The sequence below is a fragment of the Erpetoichthys calabaricus genome, chromosome 9, assembly GCF_900747795.2.
Source record: "Erpetoichthys calabaricus chromosome 9, fErpCal1.3, whole genome shotgun sequence".
In the NCBI taxonomy this organism is placed as follows: domain Eukaryota; kingdom Metazoa; phylum Chordata; class Cladistia; order Polypteriformes; family Polypteridae; genus Erpetoichthys; species Erpetoichthys calabaricus.
Window position 1 is genome coordinate 89,328,899 of NC_041402.2, and position 16,337 is coordinate 89,345,235.

At 36.7% G+C, this 16,337-nt stretch overlaps 1 protein-coding gene across 1 annotated transcript in view; it reads left to right on the plus strand.

The window, feature by feature from the left end:
• Positions 1 to 15,254, plus strand: part of terfa (telomeric repeat binding factor a) — a 60,153-nt gene extending 44,899 nt beyond the window's left edge. Inside the window, exon 11 of the mRNA XM_028809853.2 lies at positions 14,917 to 15,254. Coding sequence (XP_028665686.1) covers positions 14,917 to 15,081 — 165 coding nt within the window. The 3' untranslated portion in view covers positions 15,082 to 15,254. The remainder of the gene's footprint in view (positions 1 to 14,916) is intronic.
• Positions 15,255 to 16,337: the final 1,083 nt, after the last annotated feature.

The following is a 16,337-nucleotide window of genomic DNA, read 5'->3' on the forward strand; positions in this document are numbered from 1 at the left end:
TGAGAAAAGTGCTATATAAATGTAATGAATTATTAATGAATTATTACTTAAGAGGTGCAAAATCTTCTGCACTTAGTGGTCCTGTCCAGTAGTCTTCTGTTAGTGGTTGATGCCATGTAAACATCCAGTGAGAGGTTATGAGAATCATTCTACATCCATGTCCAAATGTTCTCAACTAGCTCCTGTTGATCAAGAGTTGACTCATCACAGCAGCTGATCTTGGCAAGCACATGGAGAAACCCAATTTTGGTTGCTTGTGCAAATTCTCATCCTTTTTATCATCACTGAAAGCATTATACCAGTGAGGGCTTTGTTCCTATTTCACAGCCATACAATATTTGTAAAACTGATGTTTTGGTCAAACTCACAATCATATCTACCCTCAAGGTGGGGGCATTTAACCTCCTTGAAACATGTACTCAATTGTTGAGCAACAAGATACCCTTTTTCAGGTGATGCTACGTCTTATTCCAGCCTCATTACAATCAGTTTACAGGCTGTTCAAATATGTGCTAGTAATCACAGCCTGATGAGACTAAGAGGGAAGATAATAAAGATTTAACTTTTAAGTTCTGCAGCTTGTTACTTGGCCCAATTGAAGAAAAAGGGAGTAAAAATAAGGAAAACAGTAAAATTAGGAATAATAAATTCCTCAATTCCCCATTTCTTCAAGAAAGCATCCCAAATGAGACAGGATTAATAATCCCTTAATACCTATGAATTAAATACAAAAAGTATTTAATGCCTAAAATTATTATTTTTTTTAATTTTATTTATTAATTTTATTGTAATCATTCCATACAAATAGATCAATTTATCACAAAAAAAAAATTGAAGACAAATCAAACCCCACCCCTGAGAAGGAGAGCTTAGCCAAAGGAGATTAGGGCTTTTTAATAAGGCAACAATAAACAAAAGAAAGGAAGAAATATATATAGGTAAATAAAAAAGGAGAAGGGAATTAAATGCGGTAATAGTTATTTCTCTTATTCTAAAATAATATTGATCCTGCCAGATTTTTAAAAAAATGCTGTACAGATCCTCTGAGAATTTAATTTTTTCCAATTTCAAATAATATAAAACATCGGTTTCCCACTGACTTATCAGAGTAGAGTTAGGATTCTTCCAATTTAACAAAATAAGTCAGCGTGCCAAAAGTGTAGTGAATGTAATCACCATTTGCTTGTCCTTCTCCACTTCAAGTCCGTCTGGAAGAACACCAAACACAGCTGTTAATGGGTTAGGAGGGATTTTGACCCCAAGGCTGTCTGAAAGGCACTTAAAAATTTTGGTCCAAAATGATGTTAGTTTGGTGCAGGCCCAAAACATGTGACCCAGTGAGGCAGGAGCTTGGTTGCAGCGTTCGCAGGTTGGATCTTGGCCTGGAAACACTTTGGACAGTTTTAAGCGAGACAGATGAGCTCGATATATAATTTTTAGTTGAATAATTCTATGCTTTGCGCATATGGACCTCGAGTGAATTTTCTGCTTTGCTACCTTCCACTCCTTTTCTGATATATTGATTAAGAGATCTTCTTCCCAATGTCCTCTTGGGTCTTTGAAAGGTTGGGACTCTAAAAAGATCTTATATAATGCAGAAATGGTGTTTAATTCCTCGAAATTGAGCAGCATTTTTTCCAGCATGGTGGAGGGTACGAGGTGAGGTAAATCAGGTAGTTTCTGTTTAACAAAATTTCTAATTTGAAGATAGTGAAAGAAATGTGTAGCTGGGAGGTTGAATTTGGAACGTAATTGTTCAAAAGATGCAAATATGTTGTCTATATAAAGATCTCTGAGCATTTTAATCCCAAAACTTTTCCAGATATTAAAAACTGGATATGTTTGCGAGGGTTGAAAGAGGTGGTTCTCTTGCAGAGGTGCCACAGATAAAAGATTTTCCATCTTAAAATGCTTTCTAAGTTGGTTCCATATTCTAAGTGAGTAAAGCACTATTGGGTTATTAGTATATTTGCGATAACTTGCATTTATTGGAGCGTAGAGCAGGGATTATAAAGAAGTACTAAAGGTTTTACTTCTATTGCGAACCAAGCCTGTGTATGTTCATTTTTTTGTGTCCAGGTTTTTATGGCTTGTATGTTTGCTGCCCAGTAATAAAACTGGAAATTAGGTAAAGCCATGCCACCTTCTGCCTGAGGTCTTTGTAGGGTCGCTCTTCGGATACATGGGTGTTTTGAGTTCCAAATGAATGAGGTTATTGTTGAATCTAATTGCTTAAAAAACTATTTATTGATATATATTGGAATGTTTTGAAATTAAAAAAGAAGTTTAGGAAGGATATTCATCTTAACAACGTTAATTCTTCCGGCTAGAGTGAGATGAAGGGTTGACCATCTATGCAAGTCTTGCTTAATTTTTTCCATACAGACGGCAAAATTTTGTTGATAAAGAGCTTTATGTTTACGTGTGATATTTACCCCTAGGTATTTAAACTGATCTTCTATGGTAAAAGGTAGTTAATATAATATTATATGCTTGTGAATTCACTGGAAAAAGTATACTTTTATTCAGATTAATTCTAAACCAGATATCTTTTGAAATTCTGTGAGTGCTGTTAAAACTGCAGGCACAGTGTTTTCTGGGTCTGATATATATAAAACCATATCATCTGCATATAGAGAAATTTTCTGTTCCAGTCCTTCTCTGATAATCCCCTTTATCTGATAGGAATTTCGACAGTGAACCGCCAGTGGTTCAATGGCGATTGCAAAGAGCAGTGGTGACAAGGGGCATCCTTGTCTGTTACCATGTTCTAGCTTAAAGTAGTAAAATGTTGTTAATACAAACTGAAGCTTCTGGATTGGTATACAGTAGTTTGATCCATGCACAAATATTCGGGCCAAACCCAAATTTCTCCAATGCAGTGAAAAGGTAGTTCCATTCAATCATATCAAGTGCTTTTTCTGCGTCTAAAGATAGTAATATCTCTGGGGTGTTTGATTTTGCTGGGGAATATATAACATTAAACAAGCGTCGGAGATTAGAAGATAGGTGTCGGCCTTTAATAAATCCAGTTTGATCCTGTGATATTACTGAGGGCAGCACTTTCTCCATCCTTCTAGCTAGAATTTTTGAGAGTATCTTAACATCATTATTCAGGAGTGAAATTGGTCTGTATGATGCACATTGTAACAAGTCCTTATTTTGTTTAGGAAAGATGGTGATTAATGCTTGACGAAATGTTTGAGGTAGTATTTGGTTGTCTCTAGCTTCTGTAAATGTTGCCAATAAGAGGGGAGCTAGCTGAGTGAAGAATTTCTTATAAAATTCTATGGGGTAACCACCAGGGCCTGCTGATTTCCCGCTTTGAAGTGACTTTATAGCATCTAGTAATTCTGTTAGCGTCAGAGGTTTATCCAGTTCCTCAGCACTTAAAGCATCTATTTGTGGTGTCCGTAATGTATCCAGAAATGCATTAGATTGTGTGTTGTCTTCTTTGAACTCAGTAAAATATAAGGATTTATAATAATCTCTGGATGGATAGTCAATGATTTCTTCTCCATTCGTGTTGGTGATTACTGGTATTGCATTGTGAACTTCTTGTTTGTGAATTTGTTGAGCTAAGAGCTTATTAGCTTTCTCTCTGTGTTCATAGTAATAATGTCTTGACTTAACAACTAAAGAAACTGAACAACTTATTTATAAGATGTTGAGTTCTGTATGCAGGGCCTGCCTTTTCCTCTGAAGAGCTTCACTTGGACGCCTGGCTTGTTGTTCATCTATTCTAGTAATTTCGCTTCTTAGCTCTGACAGTTTCTTGGTTTCTAATTTATTTCTGTGGGATAGATATGAAATAATCTGTCCTCTTAAGAAGGCCTTTAGAGTTTCCCAGAGTGTTCCTGCAGAAACCTCTGTGGGCGTGTTTGTCTCTAGGAAGAAGCTGATTTGTTTGGATATAAATTCTGTGCAGTTGTCATCTGCTAATAGAAGAGGGTTAAGACGCCATCTACGAGGTGAGTGTGAGGGGCTTAATGATTTTAGCTCCAAGACTAGATGGGCATGGTCGGAGATAACAGTTGTGTCGTATTTGCACGATTTAATCATAGGCAGGAAATTATTATCTATAAAAAAATAATCAATTCTTGAGTAGCTATGATGCACTGGTGAGTAGAACGAATATGATCTTGAGTTTGGGTTAAGAAACCTCCAGGGGTCTGATAAGTTGTGGTCCGTTAAAAACTGTGTAATTGTCTTTGCAGTGTTAGATGTTGTCCCCCCTGTCATAGGAGTCCTATTTAAGAGTGGATTTAAAACACATTAAAATTCCCAGCCATTATAATTTTATGAGTGTTCACATTGGGAATGGATGCAAATAGATTTTTGCATGAATTCCTTATCATCGACATTGGGTGCATAAACATTTATCAAAATCATTTTACTGTTAAATAAGTTGTCCATGACCATCACATATCTCCCTTCAGGGTCTGATACTACATCTGATGCTACAAATGGAACTGTTCTGTGTATGAGAATTCCCACCCCTCTAGTTTTCTTTATAAAGCTAGAATGGAACATTTGGCCAGTCCAGTCTTTTTGTAGTCTAAACTGATCCTTGCTTAGTAAGTGGGTCTCCTATAAAAATACTATTTTAGCGTTTAAGCCTGTTAGGTGAGAGTATACTTTCTTTCTCTTTAATTCGTGATTCAGGCCTTTAACATTCCAGCTCACAAAGTTAACTGTCCCATCATGGAGACATTGATTCTGAGTTTTTAATGTCATTTTATAGTCTTAACTGGTAGTGAGGCAGTTTTAATCTTAATTTCAAAATTCCCTATGAGTTATTGCATTTTAGCCTATTGTTGCATTGACATTTATAGTTATAAGGATTAGAAGAATAGATTAGATATAGCCTGCTCTCCTTCTCTCCCCCCTTTATCCCCCCACCCACCCCCCATTTTGCCTCCCTACATGAGGCTTGATCCCACTTCGCGATGTCCCGGTCCTCTGACATACAAAGAGACGGAGCATGTCCAAAACAAAACAAACCCCACCCCGCAGCAGCGTTTGAGAATTAAAACAAAGAGATATCTATTGCAGCTGAATTCTAAATACTATCTGCCAAAAATATAATCATTAACAGTCTTTAAGCTTAAAATAATCTTCAGCAATTTTAAGATATTAAGATAATAAAAGAATGAACCCTGGGAATGATTTTAAAAAGTAGTCTAGGATAAACATAGTAAATCCTAATGTAATAGTATAGCGTAATAGTATAATGTAATAGTAATAGTAGAGATAGCAATAAACCAAGAGTATGATGTTAAACAGTCTACTTAAAGGTAGTAAAAGAACAAAAAAAACCTACTTAAATTACTTCCACACTCGCGTCTATAACTGTAATTAAGACATAAACATATAATGTCCAAGTAAAGAAAAGGATGTATAATTATAATACCAGTCTCTTTAAAAATAGATCCGACAGCAGGATGATAGGTCCTTCCCATGCCTTGACAGAATACGGCTCCTTATTAACTTTCAAAAGAGTGTCGGAAACAGCTTCTTTAGTTCCTTTTCAGCTTCCTCCTTGCTTGAAAGTACATAATATTGGTCTTGAACTTCCACTTTCAGTTTGGCGGGATACAAGAGGCTGTATTTGATATTGGCTTTCTGTAGCAACTTTTTAATGTTAAAGTAGGCTGCGCGTTTTACAGCTGTTGATGGAGAGAAGTCGGGGAAAATCCGAATAAGATTATTTTCAAATATAATCTCTTGCTTGTGTCTGAGAAGTGCCATCACATTAAGCTTACATCGTAATTGCTCGAAGCGGGCAATAAAAGACCTAGGTTTAAAGGTGCTTGATCTGTGTATGCGATAAGCAGCTGCTATCTCAATGTCGAGTTTAAAATCATCTCCAATTATTTTAGAGAGTAACTCTACTGCAAATTTCACTGGGTTTGAGCTTTCTTGTTTCTCAGGTATACCCTCAATTCTTATATTGTTTCTTCTGCACCCATCTTCCAGGGCCGCAAGTCTGTCTCAGAGTTTTTTGCATTCAGAATTCGCAGCTGTAGCTTTTTCATCAGCATTAGACGCCAGTTGTTTCGCTGTTTCAACTCGAGCCGTGAATGCCTGCTTAACATCATCAGTTTGGATCTATTTTCTTCGATGTGTTCCTCTAATTTCTCCAACATGCCTTTAAAGTTCACGTCAAAATGTTTAAATAGATGCGTTTCCCGGTCTTTGTTATCCTTCTTAAGCTCGTTCTTAAGCTCAATGTTCACCTTCTTAAGCTCATTCTTGTTATCCTTCTTAAGCTCATTTATGGCAGTGGCCAGTGTAGCGATCATCTCTTTCAGTTCAGTTTTCAGTTCGGACAGTTTGTTTCGGATTTCGTGCTCCGCGAGTTGAATTGCAGCTCCTGTTACAGCAGGTGCTGCGGGCTCGCGATGAGTAGATGAGAGCACATTCTGCAGGGCCTTTTCTAGTCTCGAATGATCCTCAGAAATCAGCGATCCATCGCGACCTGCATCACTTGCACCTTTGCTCCTATTTTCACTCTCAACTGGAGACGATACAATGGAGCGGGGTCCCAGGAAATCTGCGCATTCGTCTGCCTGCTCCAGGTCAGTCTCCGAGAGGCCATACCTTGCACTCGGGCCGGATGTCTGCCCAGACTTTGATGCAGCTTTAAGTTTCTTTTGCGGTTCTTTCTGACTTTTCTTCTTGTTACTCATGCTTGTATATTGTAGTGGAAGTCCCTTGGACGGGTTAAATACAGGATACCTCTAAATAATATGAAATACGTGGGAAAATAAAGCCGCTGCTAGCAGAGCCCTGCTTCAGACTTCCATCTCCTATAACGGATGACACCAAATAATGCCTAAAATTATTTTTGTTTGGATTATCTTTAAATATTGAGTCAATAGACTAAATATCATGGGGTGGGGTTAATGATTGTGTCTTTGTACAGACAAGCACCATCTTTTGCACTGTTTATAGTACTGGAACCATACACTTCCTAGGTTTACTGGATACAGGTGTATTAATATGTGTTTTTTGTAAGATTTCCATTCACATTTTTATTTCACCCCACTGCACTTGGGTCCCAATTCAGGTGGTTTGTCGCGTGGTGGGTACAGCAACATGCTATCAGTTCATGCTCCCAACCTCTCTATATACATATTTGGTTGTATGGGCAGCATGGTGGTAAAATGTTTAGCCATTCCACTTTGTGGATCCAACAACCTGGGTTCATATTCCATATCTTGCCAGTGTCTTTGTGTAAAATCTATGGTATACATTCTCCTTGTGTCTGTGTTGATCTTTTTCAGGTACTCCAGTTCTTCCCCTACACTCCCAATATGTACTGTACATATTAGGTTAAGCAGTGTTTCTAAATTTGACACTGCATGATTCTGAGTGTGTGCATGTGGATGACATCATGGTGAAACTGGCACTATGTCCAGGTTGGTTCCTACTTTGTACCCAGTGATGCAGGTGTAGTCTCCAGCCCACATCAACCTTGGATAGAGTTAAATATACTTAAGAGTGTTATCTATTTTATTTCTCTAAATGCATCTCATATAACTCATATTTTTTACATAGTTATGATGCTTCTTGTTGTGTGCCTTTTTTTTCTAATTTTTGTTTGTTTAGCGTGTTCTAAAGCCATTGCAGGAGTTCAAAATTAGGTTTCACACTAACAGTGTAATAAAGGCATGCTGGTCTATAAATAACAGATTTCTATATGGGATAGCTTGTAGTAAGTAGTCAAAGGTGTGTTTCTATTCCAAAGACTCCGGATTGTGGCGTCAAAGTAGACAAACAATGGAATTCAAGCTATGGGTTGTCGCAAAATAAATTTCCAAAGAACACTGGGGTTCTAAGTAAATAGCCGTGCAATATGTACAGTTTTAAATTCTATTAATCTGTGTCAAGTTTAAATCATCCATCCATCCATCCATTATTCAACCCGTTATATCCTAACTACAGGGTCACGGGGGTCTGCTGGAGCCAATCCCAGCCAACACAGGGCGCAAGGCAGGAAACAAACCAGAGCACCCGGCGGAAACCCACGCAGACACGGGGAGAACATGCAAATTCCACTTAGGGAGGACCCGGGAAGTGAACCCAGGTCTCCTAACTGTGAGGCAGCAGCGCTACTACTGCACCACCATGCTGTCCAAATTTAAATCAAGAAGGAATTTTTTCCTTTCAGTGTATCTTTCTCTTTGTTATCTGAAAATGTAAAAATGAGATCTTCATTCTGTCCTGGTTTTTGGAGTCTTTTTTTTTTTTTTTTTTTTTTTAAAGGGTCAGTTGAAATACACACACTGATTTTAGAATGATGCTTATTGTCCAGGTTTTTATAACATTTTTGTATTCACTACCTATTAAAATGCTATTGTCTGAGTTAGTATGTCACATTCCTTTGAGCTTTTGGCCATTTTCACTTTGGTGATGCGATCGACAAAGGAAGTGCTAGGCAAGACAGACTGAGACATATGAGGAGGCACACTGAGAGTTGCCTTCAAAGATGGGAAGTATTCACAAGAATACAAATGATGTTTTCGCAGTAGGTAGTGGGGGCCCATGTAACATTAATTGTAGTCAAAAAGCAGAAAGGAAGCGATAAAGGTGCCTGGAAATGAAAAAGTCCAAGAAGCAGGCCTTATGAGATTGCACTTGAGAAATGGAGAACCATTCAAGACCGGTTCAGACACACAAGCAATACTGAAAGTAAATGTATGGCAACAGATATCCAGTATAATTAAATTTATTCTTATTATCTGTGTTCAGCAGGTAATGTGGCTAGTAATAGATAAATAGATTTGAAAAACATACTTCATTGAACAAACTTTTTAATTTGCCAGTTATGAAAAATAGTTTAATAAGAAAATATATTTTTCACAGTGCTTTACCACCAACACAAAAGAACAGTATTTTCCCCTTAATGATTTCTGCTATTGCTGTATACATTTTTGACACTGAATGTATTCAAGTCTTTATGCAAAGTGTAATATTAGATTAAAGTCACGGAGTGAACAAATAACACTTTTTCCCTTACTTTTTTACATTGAATGAACAAACTGCCCCTTATACTTAATAACTGGTTGCACCACATTTAGTTCCAATAACTGCAACCAAAACACTCTCTATAATTCAGTATTTGCATTTCACATAGACGGGATTTCAGCATTTCATTGCAGAACTGCTTTGGTTTGGAAATATTGAGAGGCTTTAGAACAAAAGAACATACAAAATTTGACAAACGAGAGGAGACCATTTATTCCATCAAGGTCATTTAGCAAATAGGTCATCCACGTACTTCTTAAAGGTTGTCAAGGTCAGTAGTTTATTTCAGATTTCCACAACTTTTTGTGTGAAGAAGTGCTTTCTGGCTTCACTCCTAAATGAACTTTCCCTTCATTTCCAGTAGTGTCCTCACGTATTGTATGTGAGTCTTCATTTTTGAACATGAACTGCTTGTTTCTTGTCCTGCCTCACCGTCTGTATTGGACTTGGTTCTGAACTTTTGTTTCTTTCACACATTGTTATGTGGGTTTGCTGTTGTGTTTTGGGTCATCATCTTGCTGTGTGACCCAATTGTGTTTCATCTTTAGCTCATAGACAGCTGTCTGGACATTTTTCCTTAAGAACAGAATGTGTGGTTTCTTCAATTATGGCAAATCATTCAGGGTCTGAGTCACTAAAGTATGCTGGCACCATTACAGCATTTCCACCATGGCTGACTGCTGGTATGAGGTTCTTACTGTGGAATGCTCATCTGAACATTCTTTCAAAAGGATTAAGTATCATCCGAGTGGTTTCTCGGGGAGGGGGAAAAAGACTTGAGCATTTGTTTTTCCTGGGTAGAAGTGTACACCTTCTTACTCCCTGATGTTTATTTAAGATCACTGTTTGATTCTTGATTGGTACAGGAACAGGTTTGTGTCATGTTTCTTAACTACTTTCTCACTTCATTTTCATTCATAGATCAGTTGGCAAGAATAATTTTGGTAATACAGTTCTCTCATTTATATGGTATGTTAAAATCAAATTAATTTTCTCGTCATAATGTGATCGTCTTGGTTTAATTAGCTGGCTTTGAGTATTTTTTGTAAATGAAAGATCATTATCAATTTGTTATAGTATTTTTTTTTTAAAGATCAGAGAGGTTTTTGTACATTTCCTCTGTCATTTTAGGGGTGACCTTCCAATCTAAGTACCCCTTGTATGATAACTTTTAAAACACAATGAATGACATTATTTGGTCTCTTATGCCTTGTGAGATTCACACAGAAATGCATTTTATGTAACAGTATAGTCATGTTCAATTAATTTATTCTGCAGGGGACACCTTTTTCCCCATAGTTGATGTTGGTATGTATAGATTAAAATGCAAAGAGTTATAGTCTAGGTTCATAACGCATGATAAAGAGTTTAAGTTTACAATAGTTTTATTATTGTACAGATAAAAAGATATTGTTGTGAATAAACATGTAGTAGTTTCCTCCCACAGTCCAAAGACATGCAGGTTAGGTGGATTGGCGATTCTAAATTGGCCCTAGTGTGTGCTTGGTGTGTGGGTGTGTTTGTGTGTGTCCTGCGGTGGGTTGGCACCCTGCCCGGGATTGGTTCCCTGCCTTGTGCCCTGTGTTGGCTGGGATTGGCTCCAGCAGACCCCCGTGACCCTGTGTTCGGATTCAGCGGGTTGGAAAATGGATGGATGGATAAACATGTAGTAAATTTTGGGTATGCATTTTATGTAATTGAGAGAGAAAGAGTAGTATCTTGAGTGCTGAGGATACAAAATCCCTGCACATTCTTGATATTTTAAAAAGATACATAAGCTATATTGGTAATAAGTAATATGTGACTGAATTAAAAACACAGTTCACATCACTGGCTAAAATAAATTTTTAGTAGACTTTTTAGGAAGAGAAGAAAAATGAGGCTAAACTTGTAGTTGACTCTGTTAAATTTACTAGAATTAGCAGAGTTTCGTGTGGTTTAACAGGTATGACTAGTCTAGTAGACTTTGGAATCTGCAGACCTCTGATATTATGGTGAATTTCAGTGCACAAGTCATATCAGTTCTGTCCTTTACTCTTATATACCATATATTTTAGGTAATATAGGAGCATGCTTTCTCATTATTGTGTGTTCACATAAAAATGTTGGTGGAACTGGAAGAAAATATTCTGAGTTGTCATTTTTCCCAGATTCCCAGTGTGAGCCTATTGTTCTTGACTCTTTTAGTATAATAGTAATGCAGGTGGACATTGTGATGTGAGTTATTATCCCTATAATATTGTTATCTCTTTGCCTTTTTTCCATTTGTATTTACAGTATTCCTGCTGGCTTATTAATTATATTTAGTTTATTCTTATTAAGCGCACTTAGTGTGCCCAGTGCACTATACAATAACCACAAATATGCAATGAAAAAACACATGTACAGTATAATCAAAAAGCAATGTTGAAATATAAAACAGGAAACCATGTTCATGAGTTCAAGACGTCAGGCTGTCATTGCCAGCAATGGGTTTTCAACCAAGTATTAGAAATGAACATTTTATTTCCAGTTATTAATTTGTCCAATTACTTTTGAGCCCCTGAAATGAAGGGATTGTGTTAAAAAAATGCTTTAGTTGCCTCACATTTTTATGCAATCGTTTTGTTCACCCCACTGAATTAAAGCTGAAAGTCTGCACTTAAACTGCATCTGAGTTGTTTCATTTAAAATTCATTGTGGTAATGTACAGAACCAAAATTAGAAAAAAGTTGTCTCTGTCCAAATATTTATGGGCCTAACTGTATACATAACAGTGGTGGTTGGTAATATTTCAAAAAGGGGAAGCACATGTTAGGCCTAGGCTACATCGTAAAATTTGTCAAGTTATTGCAACGTTATTTATATGTAAATTCTGCTCTCCTTTCTTTTGTAGAAAATTGTCTTTGACCCAGTCATACCAACTGGGTGTCTTTTCCAGAGACTTGAAAACTTTCCGCTCAGTGGCCAGCAGAGCAAGGTTGCTTAAACCAGCATTCTTCAACCTTTTTACACCTGCGGACCGGAAAAATAGGAGAAATATTTCACGGACCGGCTGACGGCTAAGACAGAAATAAAAACTAATGTAGATAGTATTTTATTTATTAAATCTAATGTTATAAAATTACAATTTTTAGTTAGTCCGACATCTGCTGCTGCTTCTTTGTTATAAAATTTTATATACTTGGCTGCAGTGTTGTTTCTGAGAGACGAAGCGCTGCATTAACAGCCATTTGATTTCTCGGTTTGGTTTTTATTACTGACAAGGCTGAAAAAGTCTTTTCACACAAATAGGAAATCAAAAAATAACCAACAATTTGATAGTCTTTATAACTCAATACTCCTCTGAATGGTGGTGTCCGCGGTATTACCTCTAGTTTTTTAGTGGCTTGAGGACCCAAAATTTCTCTTACAACATCTAAGATGCAAGGCTTTACTAACTCCTCACCAATAGTAAAAGTATTTTTAGTTTCAGCTGTTCGAAGAGCAATTAAATAAGATGCTTGAGCAGTGACTTGTCACTCACTAGTCGTCGTCATTTTCATTTCACTTTTCTGAATTGTCTTCTGGTCATGTAATCATTCAAAAAAGTCCAGTGGCTTATCAGTAAAATCTCTATGCTTCGAATGCAATTGATGAGCAAGTTTGAAAGGTTTCATAGCGTCATTTGACAGAATTTTGTAACTTACTACACACAACGGCTGTGACGATAGTTCACTGCCAGAGGCTACAATGAAACCAAGCTTTAAATACTCCTTATCGTAATGCTTAACAAAGTTTCCTTTTCTCTTTTTGGTTTGTATTGCATATTCTGAAGTATCAACTTATTTCTTTTTCTTTGTTTCTTCTAAACTTGGAGCACTAGTACTTGGCATACTTTTGGTACCATCACTACTTTTCTCTTGAATATCGAAGTTTAAAAGATTTTACTGTTTGACTGTTTTTGTTTCCATTTTGTAGAGTTTCAAATTTTATGAAAGAAATATCTTGTTTTTCGAAATTCCACAACACAATATTAGAAAACAATGTGCACAAACGTGATAAAATAAGAATTTTTGCAATGTGTCGTCGACAGTCGAGCTGATACAGTACTGGCATTCGGCAGCCGCTCACTTCGCCTATACTCATTGCATGCAGTGTCCCGCTCACCCCACAGCAATGCAGCACATGATTTGGACAAAACTTTTTGTGGCCCGGTTGAAGAACATGATTTAACACGGCTTAAACGGTTTTGTTCTATTGAGTTATGGCTAATAATAATAATAATAATAATAATTCATTACATTTATATAGTGCTTTTCTCAGTACTCAAAGCGCTATCCACATAGGGAGGAACCGGGAAGTGAACCCACAATCTTCCACAGTCTCCTTACTGCAAAGCAGCAGCACTACCACTGCGCCACCTGTGAGGATATATATGACTTGACTTGTGTTGAGCAGGAGAAGCTCCTCTCGTCCCCTGCTGATGTAGCTCCAGTTGTTGCCACTGAAGACAATGGCATGTATATCTGAGGCATTGCATTGTCCAAGTCCATGTCTTTAAAAAACACCAAGAAATCACACAGCTTACCCCTGTTGCCCTGCAAGTCACGATTTGAATATAGGACTTGGATTTCAGATCTTGGTCTCCCTGAATCAAAGAAAAGTACTTTTCAGGTCACTTTGGAATGCCTCCTCATCAAATTTCTCTGGATTGATTAGTTTTAGGAATTACATACTTTCTAAATTTGAAAAACACTGAGAAATCTGTTCGATAAGATTGTCTAGGATGGCCATGTACTTATTTCTGTAATGCTCCTGGGGATCCTGCAGTTGTGATGGATGTCTGATGTAAGACTTTCCACTTTTGCTTAAACAGCTTTGAAAGCCTTCTCTGACTACTTCTGCTTTGCAAAAGCAAGGAGACTGTCAGTTCCTTCTTTGCAGTAAAGAGCATCCATAACCCTCGGCTGCACAATGTCAAAAACCATATCAGTTTCTGAGAAGATTTGTTCATATGTGTGAAACGTGAAACAAACTCAAAATCCTCCAGTGTCCTTAAGAAGCCTTTGGCAGCATTGAGTGTGATCTCATCTTGGGCATTGATCTGCCCTGCTGTTTAATTCTGGGTCTCCTCATAAGGAAGACTTAGCCATAATCAAGTCAACAACATTAGCACTGTCTGTCATTATGCACTGCTAGCCGGCTGGCTAGTTCATCATTCCCATGTAAATAAAACAGTACATGCTTGCCAAATTTTATTTGTGACATTTTCACTACCTCTTCTTTGTGAAAGTGATTTCTGGATGTTTTTGTGATGTAGTCAATTTGTAATTTCACCATGGAACTTGACTTATGTTTTTTTTCTCACTCAATGCATTAGTGATACAAATATTCCTGGAATAAGAATTTATACATTAGAATGAAATTACTGAAAATACTTAGTTTGTGAGTCTAAATTAAACATTTTTAAACTTTTTTTTCTTGTACATCTGGTAGTAATCCTTTTTTAATATTTGGTAGTCTACATAAGATCTCACAGTTACGCATGTTGTGGCAAGTTGTTTTTTTGTCTTTATCAAGGTAAGCAGCTCAACGGTCAAACACTCTTTTGAATAAATGATTGATAATGCCAAAACTCACGCAACATAATCTCCATCAATCTTGATAACTGTTGAATAAATCTGTCTTGTACTTCAAAATTAAAATATGCTTTCATTAGCAAGAAGCCACTTTTCCTTTTTTAACCAGTGTATATTGTTGGTAGCTGCATTTTAGATATAGGGTTTCTAGTATTGATATTCAACTTATTTATATGTGTCTACCTTTAAATTATATGTGTGTGTGATTTGTACTTCTGGATAGAAAGTGGTGCACTTGTCTATGTGAATATTCAACATACTGAAACTCATTGTCTCATTTTAGCACAAATGGACAGTGGAGGAAACTGAGTGGATTAAGCAAGGAGTGTCAAAGTTTGGGGAAGGCAATTGGAAGACCATTATGATTAACTTTCCCTTTGAAGGACGGACAGCAGTTTCAATCAAAGATCGTTGGAGAACAATGAAGAAACTTAAAATAGTTGATTAGGATCTAAAACAATCTGCTATATAATAGTTTGTCATTACATAAATTCAATTTTCAGACAGTATTGTATTTATTATTTTTAGCTTGGCTTATCTTTCTTAATATTCTGTGTTTCAGGTACTTGTATTTTTTGAAGCTTAATTATTATGTACCATTAAAGGCACAGTTCATTTTTATCATGCATTGTGTTCTTCTTTATTTGATGTTTTGTAAATATCTATTGTGATACAGAAAATATATCTGAAATGTGCATTAATCACAACTGTTCTTTCTACTTTGACTTTTTTAATTTGAATGTGTTAAACTAATACATTGGTTTATTTATTGAGAGTTTCTTAGATTAAAACCCCATAGAATATGATCACCTCTATAGCTGAATACATACTTCACAAATATAAGCCTCCCTCATGAAATCTAAAATGTTCCTTTAGGTTTTAAAAATAAAAATAAACACATACAAAACCCTTGGTTGTGAAAACCAGAGTGTGATAGACTGGTCTCAACAATAGGTCACTATAAAAAATAATGACATTTTCAAACCCAGCTAATCCTTGTGAATTTCCCCTTGGGATTAATAAAGTACCTACCTACCTACCTACTCACTCATTCACTCACTCCAGCTGAGGGCTAGTGCAGAATATAGCCAAGGATGGTGGTCTGTATATGGGAGATGAGGGCACACGACTGAACTTGAGGAAATTTGAGGACCTCCAGGATAAATCAAGATGCTAAGTGGAAGTTGGATTTCCTAACTGGGAACTTCTGGGTCTTTAGTATTAACCCAAGCACATTCCTAGGTATTTTTTTTGATTTCCTGATTATGAGGGCTTTATGGAGACTGATTGCTTGCTCAGACTGGCTGCCTAAACCACATTCACCTTTGGTGGAGAAATCTGTAAATGGCACTCTCTCTGGGAAAAGGAATAGATCTGCATTGTCAATAAACTTGTTTGATTTACATATTAAACTTTAAAGATAACTTCATTTATATACTCTTTGTATTCTCCAAAATTTCTATTTCATATTTTCAGACTAAGTGCTCACAAAATTATATGCCACTCAATTATGACCATTAGTTAATTTGCTGAAGCTGCTCTTCTAGCATAGCATGAATGAGCCTCAATTCATATTTGCCACATTATGCAGAATAACTGACCACAGATTGGCTGAAATTTTAAAGTGAATACTCTTGTCAGGCTAATTAATTTAATGCACTTCTCTTTAGTAAACAGAAGGAAATGCATGTAGAAATGTGTAGA